The 19,349-nt window shown below is 45.1% G+C and overlaps 1 protein-coding gene across 4 annotated transcripts in view; it reads right to left on the bottom strand.

Annotated features, from left to right (window-relative positions):
• ZNF740 (zinc finger protein 740) overlaps positions 1-17,603 on the bottom strand; it is a 60,361-nt gene extending 42,758 nt beyond the window's left edge. For 2 of the 4 annotated variants that reach the window (XM_077298010.1, XM_077298007.1), the window contains exons 1-4: positions 17,459-17,603; positions 11,080-11,182; positions 7,391-7,564; positions 1,453-1,536 (exon numbers count right to left, since the gene is read on the bottom strand). In XM_077298010.1, the coding sequence (XP_077154125.1) occupies positions 1,453-1,536; positions 7,391-7,564; positions 11,080-11,103 (282 nt within the window). In that variant the 5' untranslated portion in view covers positions 11,104-11,182; positions 17,459-17,603. The other 2 variants (XM_077298008.1, XM_077298009.1) reach the window with 2 other exon arrangements.
• Between the last annotated feature and the right edge of the window lie 1,746 nt (positions 17,604-19,349).

Below are 19,349 nucleotides of genomic sequence, written 5' to 3' on the forward strand. Positions count from 1 at the left end.
AGAAATACATCAATAAATAACATTTCCCACATGTCTGCTTTACATCAGCACCATTTGTGAAATGTTATTTTATGTTGTTAGCATTTTAGGTGGTTTCAAAATGTAGCAGCAATTTTTCATTTTTTTCAAGGAAATTTACATTTTTTTTTAGGGACTTATTCAGGTTTGAAGTGACTTTAGGGTCTTATATGTTGGAAACCCCCCAAAAGTGATACCATTTTAAAAACGGCACCCCTCAACATATTGAAAAGTGATGTTAGGTAGTTTATTAACTCTTCAGGTGCTTTTCAGGAATTAATGCAAAGTGATATGACAGGAATGGAAAAGTGTATTTTCTGAACAGGCTGCTGTAGCCGGCAGACTCTAAGGCCGCTATATGGCCATGAATTGCCATGGCAAACATCAGCACCACCCGATCATGGTCTCAGGGTGCCAATGGGGATAAAGAGGAAGCCCCCACACTGTTAACTATTTTTATGATGTAGTCACTATTAACAGCAGCATCTAAGAGGTTAAACAGATATGGACGGTGCCCAACACTGATCGTGGCTGATGAAGCAAGTTGTCAGCTATATTGTACAGCCGACACCTGTATGGCGATGCTATTCCCTTATATATATCCCTTATATCTTTAGGTCAGTAAAAAGAAGTTTTGGCGGTCATTAAGGGGTTAAAGTTGGATTATTGGCAGGGATTTTCAATAGTACTAAGGAAAAGTCACTGAATAAATAGGCAGGTTTGCAATTCAAGAGCTTGGATTAGATAGCGGACACCATTTATGGAATTTTGCTTTCTAAAAGAAACAACATTTCTAATCATGGAGCAGGAAATGTTACATAGCATAGATACTGCCCTATTGCCTTCTGTTTTGGGTTTTTTTTATTCGTCATTTGTAATCTATTACCGTATGTTTGTCTGTTACCCTGAACATCCGCGTAATTGTGTATTTATACAATTACTTGAATTAGTAGTGTGCACAAGTTTGTATAACTTTACTAAATTACTGAGATGTCAAATGTGCTCATAAGTAAAAGAGAAAGTAAAATACACAAAATCCAAAAAGGAGTGCCCCACTTTAAGTTGCAACATCTTTCAGTTATGCCCCAGCGAGGAATGGAGGCCAGCTAAAGACTGGTAGATATTTCTGTCGTAATTTTGCGGTGTAAATTGTGATGAATATCACGGATGCGGGGCAACACCCGGCCAATTTTTTGCACAACTTCGAAACTGGGCAAAACATTTGCGATGTTTAAAGCGGTTTAACTCCAGAATTCTGTAAAAAAAACTGCTTAATTCATCTGAGCCAATTTTATTTAAAAAGAAAAAAAACAAACAAACCAGAATTTGGAACAACTAATACAGGAGTAAAAGGCAAGAATTATATTTCTGCTGACATGGATTCTTATACTAGGTGAGAAAGAACAAATGGCCACAATGTAAACAGCAGCATACCTTTTTATGGCTCTGACTTTCTTGAGGAATCATTGAAGCTTGACCTCTAGCAATAATTTGTTTTGCTGTTTCATTGTGTGGTTCCTGAGGGAAAAAAAAAAACAAAAACAGGGATTTAAAATAAATAAATAAATAAACCCGACATACTGTAAAAAAAAAAAAAAAAAAAGTTAAAAAAAGATCTAAAATGTATACATACAGTTAGGTCCATATATATTTGGACAGAGACAACATTTTTCTAATTTTGGTTATAGACATTACCACAATGAATTATAAACAAAACAATTCAGATGCAGTTGAAGTTCAGACTTTCAGCTTTCATTTGAGGGTATCCACATTAAAATTGGATGAAGGGTTTAGGAATTTCAGCTCCTTAACATGTGCCACCCTGTTTTTAAAGGGACCAAAAGTAATTGGACAATTGACTCCAAGGCTATTTCATGGACAGGTGTGGGCAATCCCTTCGTTATGTCATTCTCAATTAAGCAGATAAAAGGCCAGGAGTTGATTTGAGGTGTGGTGCTTGCATTTGGAAGGTTTTGCTGTGAAGTAAACATGAGGTCAAAGGAGCTCTCCATGCAGGTGAAACAAGCCATCCTTAAGGCCCCGTCACACATAGCGATTTACCAACGATCACGACCAGCGATACGACCTGGCCGTGATCGTTGGTAAGTCGCTGTGTGGTCGCTGGGGAGCTGTCACACAGACCGCTCTCTCCAGCGACCAACGATCAGGGGAACGACTTCGGCATCGTTGAAACTGTCTTCAACGATGCCGAAGTCCCCCTGCAGCACCCGGGTAACCAGGGTAAACATCGGGTTACTAAGCGCAGGGCCGCGCTTAGTAACCCGATGTTTACCCTGGTTACCAAAAAAAACAAACAGTACATACTCACCATCTGATGTCCGTCAGGTCCCTTGCCGTCTGCTTCCTGCTCTGACTGAGTGCCACCGTACAGTGAGAGCAGAGCGCAGCGGTGACGTCACTGCTGTGCTCTCACTTCTCACTGTACGGCCGGCACTCAGTCAGAGCAGGAAGCAGACGGCAAGGGACCTGACGGACATCAGATGGTGAGTATGTACTGTTTGTTTTTTTTGGTAACCAGGGTAAACATCGGGTCACTAAGCGCGGCCCTGCGCTTAGTAACCCGATGTTTACCATGGTTACCAGTAAAGACATCGCTGGATCGGTGTCACACACACCGATTCAGCGATGTCAGCGGGACCTCAACGACCAAAAAAAGGTCTAGGCCATTCCGACACGACCAGCGATCTCGCAGCAGGGGCCTGATCGCTGGTACGTGTCACACATAGCGAGATCGCTACTGAGGTCGCTGTTGCGTCACAAAACTAGTGACTCAGCAGCGATCTCGCTAGCGATCTCGCTATGTGTGATGGGGCCTTTAAGCTGCGAAAACAGAAAAAAACCATCCGAGATATTCCTACAATATCTACAGTTTGGTACATCCTGAGAAAGAAAGAAAGCACTGGTGAACTCATCAATGCAAAAAGACCTGGGCGCCCACGGAAGGCAACAGTGGTGGATGATCGCAGAATAATCTCCATGGTGAAGAGAAACCCGTTCACAACAGCCAACCAAGTGACCAACACTCTCCAGGAGGTAGGCGGATCAATATCCAAATCTATCATAAAGAGAAGACTGCATGAAAGTAACTACAGAGGGTTCACTGCACGGTGCAAGCCACTCATAAGCATCAAGAATAAAAAGACTAGACTGGACTTTGCTAAAAAAACATCTAAAAAAGCCAGCACAGTTCTGGAAGAACATTCTTTGGACAGATAAAACCAAGATCAACCTCTACCAGAATGATGGAAAGAGAAAAGTATGGCGAAGGCGTGGCACAGCTCATGATCCAAAGCATACCACATCCTCTGTAAAACACGGCGGAGGCAGTGTGATGGCTTGGGCATGCATGGCTGCCAGTGGCACTGGGTCACTAGTGTTTATTGATGATGTGACACAGGACAGAAGCAGCCGAATGAATTCTGAGGTATTCAGAGCCATACTGTGTGCTCAGATCCAGCCAAATGCAGCCAAACTGATTGGCTTTGTTTTGGGTCATTGTCCATCTGTAGTATGAAACGACGACCAAAGCAACCCAGGAGTTTATTAAAGCAAAGAATTGGAATACTCTTGAATGGCCAAGTCAGTCACTTGATCTCAAACCAATGAGCATGCATTTCACTTGTTAAAGGCTAAACTTCAGACAGAAAGGCCCACAAACAAACAGCAACTGAAAACCACCGCAATGAAGGCCTGGCAGAGCATCAAAAAGGAGGAAACAGCGTCTGGTGATGTCCATGAGTTCAAGACTTCAGGCAGTCATTGCCAACAAAGGGTTTTCAACCAAGTACTAAAAATGAACATTGTATTTAAAATTATTGAATCTGTCAAATTACTTTTGGTCCCTTTAAAAACAGGGTGGCACATGTTAAGGAGCTGAAACTCCTAAACCCTTCAGCCAATTTTAATGTGGACACCCTCAAATGAAAGCTGAAAGTCTGAACTTCAACTGCATCTGAATTGTTTTGTTTAAAATTCATTGTGGTAATGTCTATAACCAAAATTAGAAAAATGTTGTCTCTGTCCAAATATATATGGACCTAACTGTATGAGCTCCTATACAAAGCAACATAATATAATGAATTACAGGGCCGTGTTCCAGTTGTCACATATTCACAGGATAGGGGAACTCTCTTTTTCAACTGCTGGGACCTCCACTGATTGCCAGAACTTGGTCCTTTATCCCATCAGAATGTAGCAGCGCTTGTTCGACAACAGATCCATTCATTATCTGTAACAGGAATCCCCAAACCTAACATGTGACTCACGAAAGCTGTAGCAGAAAAGAGAAATATGACCCCCGACACATTGTAGGAACCATGTAAATGCCCTGATATTGAGGCAAATGCTGCACTCTTTTATCTGGTGGCATCATTGTACTCTCGCCGGCTGCTGCCTCCTCCTCAGTTGTTCCTGCACTGCTCACTCCTGCTTGTCTCCCTGCTTAAGCCAACGTCAGCTTGGCCCTCCGGAGGGCACAGGCACTAGCACTGGCTGCTGTAGTTTGCAGCCCACCTTCCTAAATGCTAGACACCACTGTTGTCCCAGATTACCCAAACCCGGAGAAGTGCGGAGTAAGAAGCATGCGCCAGTCAGATGGCAGCTCACTGCTCCCCTTCATGGGGGTGGATCATCCAGAAGGACAGTGCTGCGGTTATTAAAACTACTATACTGCAGACTGCTCTCTCTGGGTAGCAACCAGACCTGCTTTTAAGCCGCTGTTCCCCAAGTTAAACAATTGAGGGCCCCTCTCCCATACCACCCGCACCCTTATAGATAATGATAGAGAATGACAACCTTTAGGCTGTGTCCACACAATGTGGTAGCGATGTAGTTAATTTGTTAAAATTTGCAGCTTAAAAAAATAAATACCGTATATACTCGAGTATAAGCCGAGATTTTCAGCCCATTTTTTTAGGCTGAAAGTACCCCTCTCGGCTTATACTCGAGTCATTGTCCCAGGGGGTCGGCGGGGGAGGGGAAGCGGCAGCTGTAAAAATCATACTCACCTGATTCTGGCGCGTCTCTGCATGTCCCTGCTTCTCTGGCGCCCACAGCTCTTCCTGTACTCAGCGGTTATGTGGTACCGCTCATTAAAGTAATGAATATAGACGCGACTCCACTCTCATAGGGGTGGAGCATATTCATTACTTTAATGAGCGGTATCAGTGACCGCTGAATACAGGAACAAGCTGCCGACCCGGGACGACGGAGAAGCAGGGACCGCACCAGAAGGGTGATTATAACGGGGGAGGGTGAGCATTGCGATACTCACCTGTCCCCGTTCCACCGCCGGGCTCCGTCTTCCGCATCCTCTGGCTGTGACGTTCAGGTCAGAGAGCGCAATGACATAGTTAGCGCGCGCCGCCCTCTGCCTGAACAGTCAGAGCCAGAAGACAGAGCAGCGCACGGCGGTGGAATGGGGACAGATGAATATTGCAAGTGCCGGAGGCCTGAGCGACGAGAGGTGAGTCTTTTTTTTCTTTTTTTCATCGCAGCAGCAACAGCATATGGGGCATAATCTATGGAGTATCTTATCGGGCCATCAACCTTTATGCAGGATTTTATGGGGCATAATATTCTATAGAGCATCTTAAGGGCCACCATTAACCTTTTGTGCAGCATTATATGGGTCATATTTTAATATGGACCATCTTACGAGGCCCATCATGAACTTTATAGAGCATTAAATGGGGCGTATGTTGCATGGAGCATCTTATGGGGCCCATCATGAACTGTATGGAGCATTATATGGGGCTCCTGATTCAATATGGATATTCAAAAACACTTAACCTACTGATGTCTCAATCAATTTTACTTTTATTGGTATCTATTCTTACTTTTGAAATTTACCAATAGCTGCTGCATTTCCCACCCTAGGCTTATACTCGAGTCAATAAGTTTTCCCAGTTTTTTGTGGCAAAATTAGGGGTCTCGGCTTATACTCAAGTATATACAGTAAATAAAAGTGTACCATTTGCAATGATTTTCAAAAATAGCTTCTGTTTTAACGATTGTGAAAAGGAAAAAAAAAAAACTTGTCACAAATGCAATGTGTGAATCTGCAAGTAGCTTTTCTTTAAGGGCAAATTCACAAGTTGGACCTGAACCTCACAGCCTCAATAGGCACATCGGAGTCTGTGGCGTTCAGAGCAGGAGACACACGGCCGGCACATGCATCACACACTGCACTGTAAGCAGACCTTGTTTTTACAGACACCTGAATTCGCCTTCAAGGGAATCCGTCAGCCGTCTTTTTTCTACGGTATGTTATCTGAGAGAGACCCTGATTGCAGCAATGTAACACTTAGATTATTGGGTACAGGAGTTATAATAGAATCACAGTTTTCTCTGCAACAGATCTAGCAGAGCTCAGTTGTTGAGCTGTGTACACACTACAACTCTCTGTATACAATGTATGGTGACAGAGCTGCTAGTCAGTACTGGGGGTGTGGTTGGACTAGGAGGAACCAGGCCAGTTGTCCTGTAGTGATAATCTCCGGCTGATAAAACATTGATTATTTTGCTGTTTCAGTATACAGTCCAGTAAGTGACATCAGTGTACCAAGGGTCTCAGAGCCTTCATCCCGCTGCTCTCAAAATACATAGCAAAAACCTGGTGACAGATTCCATTTTTAATTATATGAGGGTGTGGAGGGAATCTTTTTATATCACCAGTAAGGCCATAATGGACTGCTGGCCCCCTCAGTCTCCACCACTGTCAGTAAACATAAATGTATATTCACATAGCATAATTTTTTGCAACATATCGGCAGTAATATCTGCTATGAGTTCACCCGTTTAACCTCCCTTCACTTTAAATGTGGAATTATTACAATGCTGAACACAGCGCAAGGACTAAGGTGACGTTGTTTCTAAAAAGAAGAAAAATCAGGCCATTTTATCTAACCTTAATTATTTAAGCGATACAAGGCAATCTTTTTATTGTTACTTGGAGGGAGCAGCTTCCAGTCGTCTCCTACAGGTTACATGGTCTCCTTTTTTTTTTATTTTCATAGGATGCTGCTCACCGACCATCTCTCAGAGCTGAACGTGGTCTCTAGGTCAGAAAGGCTGGCAACCACTGCTCCATGAAACTGCTGGAGAGCTATATTCAGCTTTTCCCGACAGAGAATGTATAAAGTGGTGGTTAAGTATGTGCATTGCCCCTCAATCAGCCCACCTATCAGCATGTATGGCAATATAAAAGGACTAGAAGAAAGATCACGGCAAATAGAACCAATGATAAAAATACTCATCTTCCCATGTGCCATGTGATATATGGCTAAATTCTCAACATAGGTTTAGGTATTGTTATTGATGAAATAATAAAAAAAAAATATATATATTATACCGGCGTATCCTCCGTGTCAGATATCTCTGTTATCTCTTCCACGTCATCGTCATCTTCTCCTTCGTCACTTCCGACTGTACGTGACAGGCTGGCACTCAGCATTCCCAACTTCTTGCCTGCCGCTGAATGGAGAAGACTCAATCCAGATATTCCCTCACAGCCAAGCAGACGACGCTGGGAATAGAAAAAAGGAGAAAAAAAAAAATTATAATAATTATATATTTTCATGGCCCAAAGTGTTTGCACCCTTGAAATGGTTTCCAGAAAATGAAGTATTTCACCCAGAAAATTATTGCAATTACACGTTTTGTTATACAATTATACACAACACACAGAGGGGAAAAAAAGGCAATTTGGACATGATTTCACACAAAACTCCAAAAGTGTTTGCACCCTCAGCATAATATTTGGTTGCAAATCCTTTGGAATAAATAACAGTAATCAATCATTTCCTATAACCATCAACAAACTTCTGAAACCTCTCAACTGGAATTTTGGACAAACTTTTTTTGCAAACTGCTCCAGATCTCCCATATTTGAAGGCGCCTTCTCAAAAGAGCAATTTTAACCCCTTTCTGACCTCAAACAGGATAGTACGTCCGAGGTCACAACCCCTCCCCTCCGCCGGAGCCCAAATCAAAGCCGGGACATGTCAGCTGTTTTGTACAGCTGACATGTGCCCGCAATAGCGGCATGTGGAATCACGATTCACCCGCAGCTATTAACTAGTTAAATGCCGCAGTCAAACACTGAAAGCGGCATTTAACTAGCGCTTCCGGCCATTAGGCCGGAAATGAGCGCATCACAGACCCCCGTCACATGATCGGGGGTCAGCGATGCGTCAGCATAGTAACCAGAGGTCTCCTTGAGACCTCTATGGTTGTTGATGCCGGCTTGCTGTGAGCGCCACCCTGTGGTCGGCGCTCATAGCAAGCCTGCAATTCAGCTACATAGGAGCGATCTAATGATCGCTGCTATGTAGCAGAGCCGATCAGGCTATGCCAGCTTCTGGCTATTGAAGCATGACAAAAGTTAAAAAAAAAAAAAAAAAAAGAAAAAAAAAAATATATAAAAATTTAAATCACCCCCCTTTTGCCCCATTCAAAATAATAATAATAAAAAAAAATCAAACCTACACATATTTGGTATCGCCGCATTCAGAATCGCCCGATCAATTAAAAAAAAAAAAAAAAGGATTAACCTGATCGCTAAATGGTGTAGCGAGAAAAAGATTCTAAACACCAGAATTCTGTTTTTGTGGTCGCCGGGACATTGCATTAAAATGCAATAACAGGCGATCAAAAGAACATATCTACACAAAAATGGCATCATTAAAAATGTCAGCTCGGCGCGCAAAAATAAGCCCTCACCCAACCCGAGATCCCGAAAAATGTAGACACTACGGGTATCGGAAAATTGTGCAAATTTTTTTTTTTTTTTTTTAGCAAAGTTTGGAATTTTTTTTTCACCACTTAGATAAAAGAGAACCTAGACATGTTTGGTGTCTATGAACTCGTAATGATCTGGAGAAATACAATGGCAGGTCAGTTTCAGCATTTAGTGAACCTAGTAAAAAAGCCAAACAAAAAAAAAGTGTGGGATTGCACTTTTTTTTTTTTGCAATTTCACCATACTTGGAATTTTTTTCCCGTTTCCCGTCTAGTACATGACATGCTAAAACCAATGATGTCGTTCAAAAGTACAACTTGTCCCGCAAAAAATAAGCCCTCACATGGCCATATTGACGGAAAAATAAAAAAGTTCTGGCTCTGGGAAGGAGGGGAGTGAAAAATGAAAAAATTAAAATACCCCGGGTCATGAAGGGGTTAAGATTTCTCCACAGATGTTCAAAGGGATTTAGATCCGGACTCATTGCTGGACACTTCAGAACTCTCCAGAGCTTTGTTTCCATTCATTTCTGAGTGCTTCTTGAAGTATTTTTGGGGTAACCGTCCTGCTGGAAGACCCATGACCTAGAATGCAAACCCAGCTTTCTGACACTGGGCACTACATTGTGATTCAAGATCCATTGGTAATCTTCACATTTTATGACACCTTGCATACAGTCAAGGCACCCAGTGCAAAAGGCAGAGTAATAACCCCAAAACATTTTTGACCCTCCGTCATATTTGACTGTAAGTACAGTGGGCTTTTTTTTGTTTGTAGGCCTCATTTTGTTTTGGGCAAACAGTAGAATGATGTGCTTTACCAAAAAACTATCTTGGTTTCATCTGTCCACAGGACTAAAGATGGGCGAACCCAAACAGAAATGTTCGGCATTCATACCGGACAGTCACTGTTCAGCCCTGTACACGGACTTGGTGACACAGAGCAGAGAGACAGACAGAACAGGGCGGCACCAGACAGACATACAAGCCACTGGAGGACAGACGGTGCCAGCACTGCCATAAGGGGACCCTGGATGACGAGGCGCACTTACTGCTGCACTGCAACAAATACTCAGGAGTGAGGGCCTCCCAATTCTAGGGAAACTCACATCCCGGACTTTCCATCCATTGACAAGGAGAGGAAACTCTGCTTTCTACTGAGGAAAGAGGAATCAACGGTGGAGATCAGCGCCCAATATGTCACACACATGTCATGAGCTGAGTGGAATGTAAGACCCCCGAATGGACTATTACTGCCCAAATTATGCCCCCAATACACCATCCCCATAACTCCCTTCCCCGTCACACTTATTTTTTCTTGCTTTGGCAACACTAATTGTATTTTGGTCCTGCCAATAAAGTCTATTTGAATTTGAGACAGACAGAGGCGCCCGCACACACGCACTTCAATTGAGTTCTAGTGGAAGTTCGGGTCAGGTACCAGAACCCGAAACTTCAACCGATCCACCCATCCCTACATAGGACACTTTCCCAGAAGGATTTTGGCAAACTGCAGTTCAGCTATTTTATGTGTCAGTAGTGGAGTCCTCCTGGGTCTCCTGCCATAGCATTTCATTTGATTCAAATGTGGACGGATAGTTTGCGCCGATATTGATGCACCCTGACCCTGCAAGACAGCTCGAATTTCTTTGGATCTTGATTGGGGCTGCTTATCCACCATCAGGACTATACTGCGTTACAACCTTTCATCAATTCTTCTCTGCTGTCCATGTCCAGGGAGATTAGCTACAGTGCTAAGGGTTGGAAACTTCTCGATTATGTTACACACTGTGGACAAAGGAACATCAAAGATCTCTGGAGCTGGACTTGTAACCTTGAGATTGTTGATATTTTTTAACAATTGTGGTCTCTTCTCTTTGTGTTCTCTATACTTAGTGGAGCACAGGCAGACACGCAATGCAAAGCTTGAGTCAACTTCTCTTTTTACCTGGTTTCAGGTGTGACTTTCATATTACCTATTGCACACCTGTTACTTGCCACAGGTGAGTTTGAACGAGAATCAAACGCTTGAAACAAAGTTGTTTACCCACAATTTTGGAAAGGTGAACAACAAATGTGTTGGCCCATTTTTGGGTTTGAATGAAATTATGTCCAATTTGCCTTTTTTTCCCCTCTGTGTTTTTCCAATACACACAAAAAAAATTAACATGTATCACAAAACATGCGTAATTGAAATTATTTTCTGGCAGAAATACTTCATTTCCTGGGACAATTTCAAGGGTGCCAGCACTTTCGGCCATGACTGTACATATACAGACATACATACACTTCAGCACTAACCGGATTTCTGTGTAGATGAGCCATCCTCAGTAACTCGGCGATGTTCGGTGCAGGATGCAGTCTTTCTCCTGGAGTGTCTCAACACAACCAGCTCATAACACTTCTGAAATTAAATACGAGAATCAGAATAAATGGAGGAAATACAGAAGAAAAAGTGAACTTACTCAATATAAACATAATTTATTGTAGAAAAGGCAGATGAGCGCTGTCATTGCATGAAGTGGCCTCGGAAGCCAAAATCGCTGCGCACAGCAGAGGTGCAGACTGTGCTATGGTATGTTCACGCATATGTGCGTGTGCGTCCTAACTGATCACATGGATATTGAGAAGATTTGAGAGTGTCCACTATTAAATACCTGACTATTTTATATCCAAGTAAAATAAGCCTCAAGCGGAGGTGTCCGGCAGCGTTCTCTGCTGAACTGAGCGGGTGGCCGCCAGCTAGCATCTTTACTACTGCCACACTTGGTTTTGGTTTACATGATCATTTGGGCCTTGTCTCACTATCTTTATGTACTTCTTGATAAGGTAACAACATTTTACCCAATAAAAATATAGAGCTGCTCAGAGAAATCAATTTCAGCCAATTCACTGCAGATTTTCATTGTTTGCCAAGTGGAAGGTAGTTGGGTTTACACTGCACTATCTGCGGCCTCAAACCACCACTGATCGTCTACATATTAATAATCGGCTAGCGTAAGTGCAACTTCGCTGTCAAACAAGTGGTGGCCACGAATGGACAAGTAATCTGATGGAGGCAAACAATTACATAATGGCAGAAGAAGGACAACGTTTAGCTACTGGCGGGGGGAGACAAAATGCCATAAGATTCATTTCAATTGAGAAATGACATGAAGTGTGATGAATTGATCATTTAAAGATGATCTGTCTCTGACATACCTATAAGGACATCAGCATTAGCGCTGATCAGGAGGCGCCAAAACCTGATATGGGGTTCAAGTGACAGAGTCTACGGTGGCGTGCACCTGCCTTTAGTAGATGTTATTTTCAGGGGTTTGGAGCTGAAATTCTCCAAAATCCTCAAATTTTCATCAGAGAGTGGGACAGTTTCTGCTGAAAAAAACAAAACAACACTGTGTGAACACAACAGTGATCGGAACTAGCGCCAATCGCTGTTTAACCCTTTAAATTCAGGTGGCACTGAAGTCAAGCCATCCGATTGGTGCAGGCATTTGGGAAAATATTTAGGGTGCAGATGGGTGGCCCGATTACCGTATTTTTCGGACTACAAGACGCACTTTTTCCCCCCCAAAAAAGGGGGGAAAATGGGGGGTGCGTCTAATAGTCGAAATGCAGGCTTACCCGTGGCGGCAGAGGTGCGGTGGCAGACGTGCGGAGATGAGGAGGCGCAGTGAGCGGGGTCCCTTTCCCCGGTGAGGTGATGCAGCAGCCCGGTAAGGAGCAGAGCCGGGTGAATCCTGTTGTCATCGGTGGTGGCGGCCATCTTCCGGGGGCCGCGCGTGCGCAGATGAAGCACTCTGCTTCCCGGGGCTTCAGGAAAATGGCCGCGGGATGCCGCGTGTGCGCAGATGGGGATCGCGGCGGCCATTTTTCTGAAGTTCTTAGCTTCAGGAAAATGGCCGCGCGATCTCCATCTGCGCACGCGCGGCCTCCCGCGGCCATTTTCCTGAAGCCCCGGGAAGCAGAGCGCTTCATCTGCGCTCGCGCGGCCCCCGGAAGATGGCCGCCACCACCGATAACAACAGCATTCACCCGGCTCTGCTCCTTACCGGGCTGCTGCATCACCTCACCGGGGAAAGGGACCCTCTCACACCATACCTGTCACTGCACCTCCTGATCCCTGCACCTCCTCATCCCTGCACCTCCTCATCCCTGCACCTCCTCATCCCTGCACCTCCTCATCCCTGCACCTCCTCATCCCTGCACCTCCTCATCCCTGCACCTCCTCATCCCTGCACCTCCTCATCCCTGCACCTCCTCATCCCTGCACCTCCTCATCCCAGCACCTCCTCATCCCAGCACCTCCTCATCCCAGCACCTCCTCATCCCAGCACCTCCTCATCCCAGCACATCCTCATCCCAGCACCTCTGCCGGTAACCAGTGCTGCAACCCTCCCATGGACACCAGGCCGTGGCGTCGCCCACCTAAGCAGGAAGGGACCCTGCTCAGGTGCACGCCATACCGCATCACCCCACCTCTGCCGACACCATGCCTCCTGTGACCCTGCTCTGCCACCGCCAGCCTTCAGGTAAGATACTGTAAATTCGGACAATAAGACGGACCCCCATCTTATAAAAAATCTTTTTTTCTGCAATTTTCACCCCAAATTTGGGGTGCGCCTTATGGTCCGGTGTGTCTTATAGTCCGCGAAATACGGTACATAGCAAAGCTCGATTGGAACTTTAAACTGTATTACTGAAGTATTGCCGTGTACAGAACAACTGAGCCGGGGTTCAATGGGGACTAAAAAATAAAGTAAAAAAGTTAAAAACTATACAGGCGTGGGTTCGCCATAATTATAATGACCTGAAGAATCAGGCTTCCAGGTACGTTTTATTACACAATGAATGCTGTAAAATAAAACTAAAATTGTATTTTTGTTTCACCAGTCTACAGCGCTTTCTTCTCTACTTTTCAGAACATTCTATGCCAAGACGAATGGTGTCATTAAAAATCACAAGTTTCCCGCAAAAAAAAAAAACACATCATAGAGGACAAAGCGAGCAGGCATGTTGGATTTTAACATTCCCCACTCGCTTGTGCTCCGGAGATGGGCTGCTGCCAGCAGGGTCCGTCAGAAGGCATAAATGTAATAAATAAATGTACACGCACCCTTCAGCGAGAGCGCATGTATATGCAAGAGCTGGGGACATGGCGGTCAGCGGACATATAGGGGGCTTATTTTCATCCGCTGGGGACATAGCGGTCAGCAGACATTATATAGGGGCTTATTTTCATCTGCTGGGGACATAGTCAGCATATGTTATATAGGGGGCTTATTTTTATTAGGGGACATGGCGGTCATCAGACATTATATAGGGGGCTTATGTTCATCTGCTGGGGACATGGTGGTCAGCAGACATTATATAGGAGGCTTATTTTCATCTGCTGGGGACATGGCGGTCAGCAGACATTATATAGGGGGCTTATTTTCATCTGCTGGGGACATAGCGGTCAGCAGACATTATATAGGGGGCTTATTTTCATCTGCTGGGGACATGGTGGTCAGCAGACATTATATAGGGGGCTTATTTTCATCTGCTGGGGACATGGCGGTCATCAGACATTATATAGGGGGCTTATTTTCATCTGCTGGGGACATTGCGGTCATCAGACATTATATAGGGGGCTTATTTTCATTTGCTGGGGACATGGCGGTCAGCAGACATTATATAGGGGGCTTATTTTCATTTGCTGGGGACATGGTGGTCAGCAGACATTATATAGGGGGCCTATTTTCATCTGTAGGGGACATCGTGGTCAGCAGACATTTTATAGGGGGCTTATTTTCATCTGTAGGGGACATCGTGGTCAGAAGACATTTATAGGGGGCTTATTTTCATCTGCAGGGGACATGGTCAGCAGACATTATATACGGCAGGGGTGTCAAACTGCATTCCTCGAGGGCCTCAAACCATGCGTGTTTTCAAGATTTCCTTCTCATTGCACAAGGTGCTGGAATCATTCTGTGCAGGTGATTAAATGATCACCTGCGCAATACAAGGAAATCCTAAAACATGACCTGTTTGCAGCCCTTGAGGAATGCAGTTTGACACCCCTGACACAGGGGACTTATTTTCATCTGCAGGGGACATAGTCAGCAGACATTATATAGGGGGCTTATTTTCATCAGCAGGAGACATGGTGGTATAGTGTATATAGAGTATATGAGTTGGTGACTCTAGGTTCAGCACCTGTTCACACCTAATCTATGTTTGGATGTGACTGTCAGTTTTTTGAAGTTTGTATTCTTTAGCCTTCTGACTGAGCACTCTTCCTTTTAGCCACAGGTGTTTTTAATCCCACTAGGACCATTACCCCTCCACAGAGATATAGATTTTAGTCTAACAGAGGATTTATGTTCCAATATAGATAAAGACATTATTCTAAGCGAGGAAAGGAATTGCTAGGTCCTGGAAGCGAGAAATGCCTTATCGTGGCTACCAGGTACACATGAATTGGCCAATTAATGCGCTAAACTTTCTCAATTTTTCATATTGCTAGTGCAGTAATAATTCAATTTTCATATTTCATGTTTGCAAGTTTTAGCGCTACAGTGTGCTGCCTTTTTGTTTGACAGAACATGGCGGTCAGCAGACATTTTCATTTGCTGGGGACATGGTGGTCACTAGACATATAGGGGGCTTATTTTCATCCGCTGGGGACATGGCGGTCAGCAGACATTATATAGGGGGCTTATTTTCATCTGCTGGGGACATGGCGGTCAGCAGACATTATATAGGGGGCTTATTTTCATCTGCTGGGGACATGGCGATCAGCAGACATTATATAAGGGGCTTATTTTCATCTGCTGGAGACATGGCGGTCAGCAGACATCATATAGGGGGCTTATTTTTACCCGCTGGGGACATGGCGGTCAGCAGACATTATATAGGGGGCTTATTTTTATCCGCTGGGGACATGGCGGTCAGCAGACATTATATAGGGGGCTTATTTTCATCTGCTGGGGACATGGCGGTCAGCAGACATTATATAGGGGGCTTATTCTCATCCGCTGGGGACATGGCGGTCAGCAGACATTATATAGGGGGCTTATTTTTATCCGCTGGGGACATAGCGGTCAGCAGACATTATATAGGGGGCTTATTCTCATCCGCTGGGGACATGGCGGTCAGCAGACATTATATAGGGGGCTTATTTTCATCTGCTGGGGACATAGCGGTCAGCAGACATTATATAGGGGGCTTATTTTTATCCGCTGGGGACATGGCGGTCAGCAGACATTATATAGGGGGCTTATTTTCATCTGCTGGGGACATAGCGGTCAGCAGACATTATATAGGGGGCTTATTTTCATCTGCTGGGGACATGGTGGTCAGCAGACATTATATAGGGGGCTTATTTTCATCTGCTGGGGACATGGCGGTCAGCAGACATTATATAGGGGGCTTATTTTCATCTGCTGGGTACATAGCGGTCGGCAGACATTATATAGGGGGCTTATTTTCATCTGCTGGGTACATAGCGGTCGGCAGACATTATATAGGGGGCTTATTTTCATCTGATGGGGACATGGCGGTCAGCAGACATTATATAAGGGGCTTATTTTCATCCGCTGGGGACATGGCGGTCAGCAGACATTATATAGGGGGCTTATTTTCATCTGCTGGGGACATAGCAGTCAGCAGACATTATATAAGGGGCTTATTTTTATCCGTGGGGACATGGCGGTCAGCAGACATTATATAAGGGGCTTATTTTCATCTGCTGGGTACATAGCGGTCAGCAGACATTATATAGGGGGCTTATTTTCATCTGCTGGGGACATGGCGGTCAGCAGACATTATATAGGGGGCTTATTTTCATCTGCTGGGGACATGGTGATCAGCAGACATTATATAGGGGGCTTATTTTCATCTGCTGGGGACATGGCGGTCAGCAGACATTATATAGGGGGCTTATTTTCATCTGCTGGGGACATAGCGGTCAGCAGACTTTATATAAGGGGCTTATTTTTATCCGTGGGGACATAGCGGTCAGCAGACATTATATAGGGGGCTTATTTTCATGTGCTGGGGACATGGCGGTCAGCAGACATTATATAAGGGGCTTATTTTCATGTGCTGGGGACATGGCGGTCAGCAGACATTATATAGGGGGGCTTATTTTCATCTGCTGGGGACATGGTGGTCAGCAGACATTATATAGGGGGCTTATTCTCATCCGCTGGGGACATGGCGGTCAGCAGACATTATATAGGGGGCTTATTTTCATCCGCTGGGGACATGGCGGTCGGCAGACATTATATAGGGGGCTTATTTTCATCCGCTGGGGACATGGCGGTCAGCAGACATTATATAGGGGGCTTACTCTCATCCGCCTAGATCCATGCACCATAAAGCTTCACTGCAGGGATAATGCCCCATGTAGTAAGGCACTGGTTGTGAAGTGGGGGTGGGAGCCCCCTTTACACACAGTGGGGGCCTCATACACTGCAGCCAGTGCACACAGGAGGCTGCAGATGTGATAAGAACACGAGTGCTCCCTATTGTATGTGGATGCAACAAGCAATGGCGTCCCCCGCCCCCTGCACTCACTCCGCGCACAGACTGCTACTTGCACCTAGCCCGTGTGAGGGAGCAGCAGGAGCCCGGCACAGCCGCCTCAGAACGGGCTCCTCAGGAGACGACTACTGTTACCAGCTCCGTGTTATACCTGTCTGCCCGCGGCTTCCACCGTCTTGTACCACTTCTCCCGCTGCTCCGGAAACCCTTTCCGGTGACTTCCTGCTGCAGTTGCGCACTGACAAGCTGCCTGCTCGGCGACGCCATCTTACTGGAGGCAGTGCCAGCACTGAGGGGGGCTTTCTATATAATTAGAGCAGAGCACACGGCACACTTATCACTGAAAACACACACACATCTGACTGGTTGCTATAGACGACTCTTCCATAATTTACTTGCAGACATATGCATCAGATTTAGGGTATGTGCACACGTATTCTTGAGGTCTGCAGATTTGTGAAAACCGCTGGTAAAAGGCACTGCGTTTTACTTGCGGATTTCCTGCGAAATTACCGCGGATTTACCGTGGTTTTTGTGTGGATTCCACTGTGGTTTTAGGCTATGTGCACACTTTGCGGGGTCCTCTGCGGGTTCTCCCGCAGCGGATTTGATAAATCTGCAGGGCAAAACCGCTGCGGTTATCCCTGCAGATTTATCGCGGTTTGTTTTGCGGTTTCCGATGCGGGATTACTCCTATACTATTGATGCTGCATATGCAGCAATATGCAGCATCAATAGTAATGTTAAAAATAATAAAAAATGGTTTATACTCAGCCTCTGACGTCCCGATCTCCTCGGCGCTGCACGCGGCGGTCTGGTTCCAAAGATGCTGTGCGAGAAGAACCTTCGTGACGTCACGGTCATGTGACCGCGACGTCACCGCAGGTCCTGCTCGCACAGCAACCCTGAGACCGGACGGCCGCGTGCAGCGCTGAGAGGTGAGTATATCATTATTTTTTATTTTAATTCTTTTTTTTAACACAAATATGGTTCCCAGGGCCTGGAGGAGAGTCTCCTCTCCTCCACCCCGGGTACCATCTGCACATGATCCGCTTACTTCCCGCATCGTGGGCACAGCCCCATGCGGGAAGTTAGCGGATCAGTGCATTCCTATGTGTGCAGAATCGCAGCGATTCTGCACAAAAGAAGTGACATGCTGCGGAATGTAAACCGCTGCGGAATGTAAACCGCTGCGTTTCTGAGCGTTTTTTCCCGCAGCATGTGCACAGCGGATTGCGGTTTCCATAGGGTTTACATGTAACTGTAAACGCAATGGAAACTGCTGCGGACCCGCAGCTGCAGAAACGCTGCGGTTCCGCGGTAAAACCGCAATGTGTGCACATAGCCTTACACCTGCGGTTTTCTGTTATGGAGCAGGTGTAAAACCGCTGCGGATTCGCACAAAGAATTGACATGCTGCGGAATGTAAACCGCAGCTTTTCTGCGCATTTTTTTCTGCAGCATGTGCACTGCGGATTGCGTTTCCCATAGGTTTTTATTATACTTTAAACGCATGGGAAACTGCTGCGGACCCGCAGCAAAATCCGCATTATGTGAACATAGCCTTACAAATGTGTGCACTTGTGTACCATACGGCAAACTGCGTCTAGTTTCATTTTGACGTATACGTCTAACGCATTTAATACATCTCCATATATTTTTTTGTAGGGTTTTTTTTTATCATATCCATTTTTCCAGCTTGTTTTACTTGTACTGACAGGGCAGTGTATACATGTTAGATGTTTGTACATTTTAGAATGTCCGACATTCAAACTTTCCGAGAGAAAAATGCACACGCCTTTTTTTTGTGACCAAAAAGATACAGTCAACCAACTACAGGTTTTTTTGTACATCCAAAAAAAAAACACAATATCTGTATAGGCTATGAGAAAGCCGCTGACATACATCTCTGCTACAGGCTCCTCTCCGGGATTACAAAACCATCTGTGGTCCGAAATCCGACATTTCCACTCAACATTCTTCCCGGCCATCACTTGGACAACACCCCCATATACTGATGGTCATCAGTAGGGGTCCGAAAA

This window comes from Ranitomeya variabilis, chromosome 3, assembly GCF_051348905.1.
Source record: "Ranitomeya variabilis isolate aRanVar5 chromosome 3, aRanVar5.hap1, whole genome shotgun sequence".
NCBI lineage: Eukaryota > Metazoa > Chordata > Amphibia > Anura > Dendrobatidae > Ranitomeya > Ranitomeya variabilis.